This window comes from Apium graveolens, chromosome 3, assembly GCF_009905375.1.
Source record: "Apium graveolens cultivar Ventura chromosome 3, ASM990537v1, whole genome shotgun sequence".
NCBI classification, from domain to species: domain Eukaryota; kingdom Viridiplantae; phylum Streptophyta; class Magnoliopsida; order Apiales; family Apiaceae; genus Apium; species Apium graveolens.
Genome location: NC_133649.1, coordinates 233,574,712 through 233,578,741, shown reverse-complemented (window position 1 = coordinate 233,578,741; position 4,030 = coordinate 233,574,712). Strand labels below are relative to the sequence as shown.

General features: G+C 40.6%; 1 protein-coding gene across 1 annotated transcript; it reads left to right on the top strand.

The window, feature by feature from the left end:
• Nucleotides 1-2,466: 2,466 nt before the first annotated feature.
• On the top strand, nt 2,467-2,874 carry LOC141714891 (uncharacterized). The gene has a single exon (XM_074518387.1). The coding sequence runs from the start codon at nt 2,467-2,469 to the stop codon at nt 2,872-2,874; it is 408 nt and encodes a 135-aa protein (XP_074374488.1).
• The last annotated feature ends 1,156 nt before the right edge of the window (nt 2,875-4,030 follow it).

Sequence of the window (4,030 nt, the reverse complement as noted above, 5' to 3'; positions counted from 1 at the left end):
CCTACAAGCTTGATCTTTCCAAAGAAATCAAGAACACAAAGTTAGGCTTTAAAGTTTCTAAAAGTCCAATTGAAAGAACTGTAAAAATTAGGGTCTTACCATGCTTATTTGGACAAGACTTGTGAACAAGAGTTGTAGGCCATCTCAATACCTTTCCAACGAGCTATAGAGCACAACATTTAAGTGAGTATTGAAGGAGATATGGCAGTTTGAAGTTACTGGGTTTGTTTTAGCCGAGAGCTTTCTTCTTGAAATGGGAAAGTCAACTTTCAATTTGTATTTGTGTTATGATATTTATTGGTTGGTTGCTTCCTTTTGTCTTGAAAATAAATTAAATTTTTACCATGGTGAAAAATGTGTGGCTCACAATCAACCAACCAATCCTTCCCACTTGTCATGCTTAGGTCATCAAGCTTAGGTCATCTTGTTACACTTGTCTTCTTCTTGTTGGTGTGATGACATCATCATCCACTAACCTCTTTGATTAACCCCTAATTACTTGGCTAATGACCGCTCTTCTGTTATACAGTTCGCTTAACTTTCGTTCTCGTTTATCGTTTGAGGGATCATATCCGGGATCTTATCACTTGGGTTCCCCTAAACCTTCCTCAATATTTTATATTCCTTTTTATGATCCCCTCTTAAAATCCTTGAATTTAAATCCTATTTATCCTGTTACCTTATACTCACTTCTTTCTGTATCTGGTGGATTTCCGGGAAAAATCAAAGTGTTCGGAATTGGATTCTGACGATCTTTACATACACTTATATACCATATAGAGTACTAATAAAATCTCAGAATATCAATAACAGAACCCCTACATAGTGTGGCATGAAAAGTTTTCTTATTCAGCATAATCTGCAAAATCACTATTCATAAGGGTTTCAAAAAAAAAATTCCAAAAATTGGGGTTATTACATCAGCCCTCGCGAAATATTATTCATAGTCCCAAGGCTAGTGGGAGGCTGATCAAGTGGGAAACAGAGTTGGGAGAATTCGACATTAAGTATAAGCCACGAATGGAAATAAAAGCCCAGGCATTGGCTGACTTCGTGGTGGAATGTACCAAACCTAACCAAGAAGTCGGGGGGCAGGAAGATACTATACCGCAAGACAAGGAAGTTGATAAGGAGGACAAAGAGAAAGATGATAAGGAGAAGGAATATTGGGTTCTCTATTTTGATGGAGCATCAAAAACAAATTCAAGTGGAGCAGACCTAGTTTTACAAAGCCCTGACGAGTTCTTGATTGAATATGCTATGAAGTTAGACTTCCCGACCACAAACAATGAGGCAGAATATGAAGCTCTGATAGCTGGCCTCCGCCTGGTAGGGACACTGAGAGTCAAGAACTTAAAGGTATGTGGAGACTCAAAGTTGGTCGTATCCCAGGTAAAGGGAGAGTTTGAGGCAAGGGATGATACAATGGCTAAGTATGTCCGCCTAGTAAGGGCTGTGATGACCCAATTCGATGTATGCCATGTTGAGCACATTCCAAGGGAGGAAAACGCTAAGGAAGATGCCTTATCAAAGTTTGCTTCATCTGAGATAGAGAAAAGTTCAGGAAGTGTATACTTCCGCGTTTTGGAGACACGGAGCATTGATGTTAAGCTTGTAGCTTCTATTGGTCTGGGGATGTCATGGATAGATCCCATTAAGACCCATATTCAAACCGGTTGGTTGCCAAATAATCCTACTGAAGCACGGAAGTTGGTTGTTCGGGCACTAAGATACTCCTTGATAGATGGGATTTTGTATAAAAGATCTTATGTGGTTCCCTACTTAAGATATCTCAGGCCCGGTGAGGCACGCTTGGCTCTGGAAGAAGTACATGAAGGTATTTGTGGGCAACACTGGGGGGCAGAGCACTAGCTCATAAGATAACCCGTTTAGGCTTCTATTGGCCAAAAATGATGGCTGATGCCAAAGAGTATGTGAAAAAGTGTGACCGCTGTCAAAAGCATGCGCCTGTCAGTTAGACAACCCCCTTAGATGCTGACCTCCATCAACTCACCTATCCCCTTTGCTATGTGGGGAATGGATATACTTGGACCTTTCCCCATAGCCACGACACAAAGAAAGTTCCTGATTGTAGCCATTGATTATTTTACAAAATGGATTGAAGCCAAGCCATTGGCCAAAATCACAACTAAGTAGGTTGCACAATTCCTGTGGGAAAACATCATGTGCCGGTATGGAATTCCCTGTATCCTGGTTACCGATAATGGAACACAGTTCAACAATGAAGAATTCAAGAAGTATTGTGGAGAGAATGAGATTGAGTTATGATTTACCTCTGTGGCTCATCCACAAGCTAATGGGCAAGCGGAAATGGCAAATCGAATAATCCTGGATGGACTAAAGAAGAGGATTGAGAAATCTAGGAATAATTAGGTGGATGAAATACTCCCAATACTTTGGGCTTACATAACTACTTGTAGAGTTACTACCGGAGCCACTCCCTTCATGTTGGCGTATGGAGCAGAAGCAGTTGTCCCTGTAGAAATATCGTACTCATCTCCCCGAATCCAGGCTTTTAATATTGAGGAAAATGAGGAGGGGAAAAGATTAGCCTTGGACTTAATCGATGAGGTACGGGATGAAGCACATGCGAAGATAGTGAATTATCAGAAGAAAGCTTCGTTCTATTATAACCTAAGGGTTAAGAAAAGGTTCTTCAAGCAAGGAGATTTAATCCTTAGGAAAGTGGAAGCCTCTGGAGTAGGGCAGAAAGGAAAGCTTGCCCCAATATGGGAAGGGCCCTATAAGGTTAAAAGCGTTCAAGGAAGGGGAACCTACAAGTTAGAAACTATGGATGGTTTTGAAGTCCCGAGACCTTGGCATGCACAAAATCTGAAGGTTTACTATATGTAAATTAGTTGAACACGATTCTCACTTGTCAAAATGACAAGTAGGTTGAAAAGCACCTTAAAGATTTACTTGCGTAGGATTTTATATTCTAATTCCAGTAGGATTTACATTGTTGATTCATAATTATTAAGGGTTGAACCCATACCATGTAAGGCTTTGGAAAACCAAACTTTATATTAATGAGTTTGAAATTATTTCTACCTTTGGATATCTTAAGTTGTGATAGTACTTCGTGTAATTTTAACAAAGATCATGTTTTGATCATTAAAGGAAGAAGACTTGAGAATTCTTCTATTATAAGGAGTGCTAGTTGCACAACTCAAAGGGCCAAGTGGTTCTGGACATTTAACATTCTCTTTAAAAGCATAATAAGTGCTGAAAAGTTAAAGGAGAAAGGTATGAAGAAGAAAGCGGCATAAATAAACCCCGAAGGGTAATAAGTTCATAATACAATAAGTTATGAATAAAAATTACAAATAAGAAACACTACTCCTCCATACGGGAGCCTTCATTCCCTTGCTCTTTATCAACAACATTCTTCTCAGCATCCTTTGCGGGAGAAGTATGAAGAGAGTTGCTAGGATCCAGGATGTAATCATCCTGCCGAGGGGAGTTGAAGAGGGCGTCCAAGCTATCGCCTGTCTCTGGCTGCTCAGGACTTATAAAGTCCTTGGGATCAACTAAGCCAGGATGCTTCTCCGAGATAGCCTTCACAGGTACATCCCATCCATAGGGTAAACTTCAGAGAATAAGACCCTCATCGTGGATTTCCATAAGATTCTTGAATTTATCAGAATCCATGTAGTCATCGATGAGTTTTTCCTTATCACTCCTAAGCTTAACCAGCTCGAAATGAGCCTTAGACAGCTCTTCCCCCTACGTCTCTAACTTTTTCTGCAGGACCTCGGCCCTCTCCTTCCATTTCTTCATCTCCCTTTCGAACTCATCGGAATTCCCCTTCCAGGACCTAGCCTGATGAAGGGCCACCTGGAAGTAGGTGTTGCTCTGCACAGAGAAACATGAATTAATACAAGTTTATAAAAATAGGAAAGTTGGAATTTAAAAAGAAAGGTGTGGTATGTTACCGCAGCTTGGGCCTGAGAACCCAGAAGCTTGATGGTCTCAATGTCACTCCCCGTGACGATGTCAGTGAAGTCAT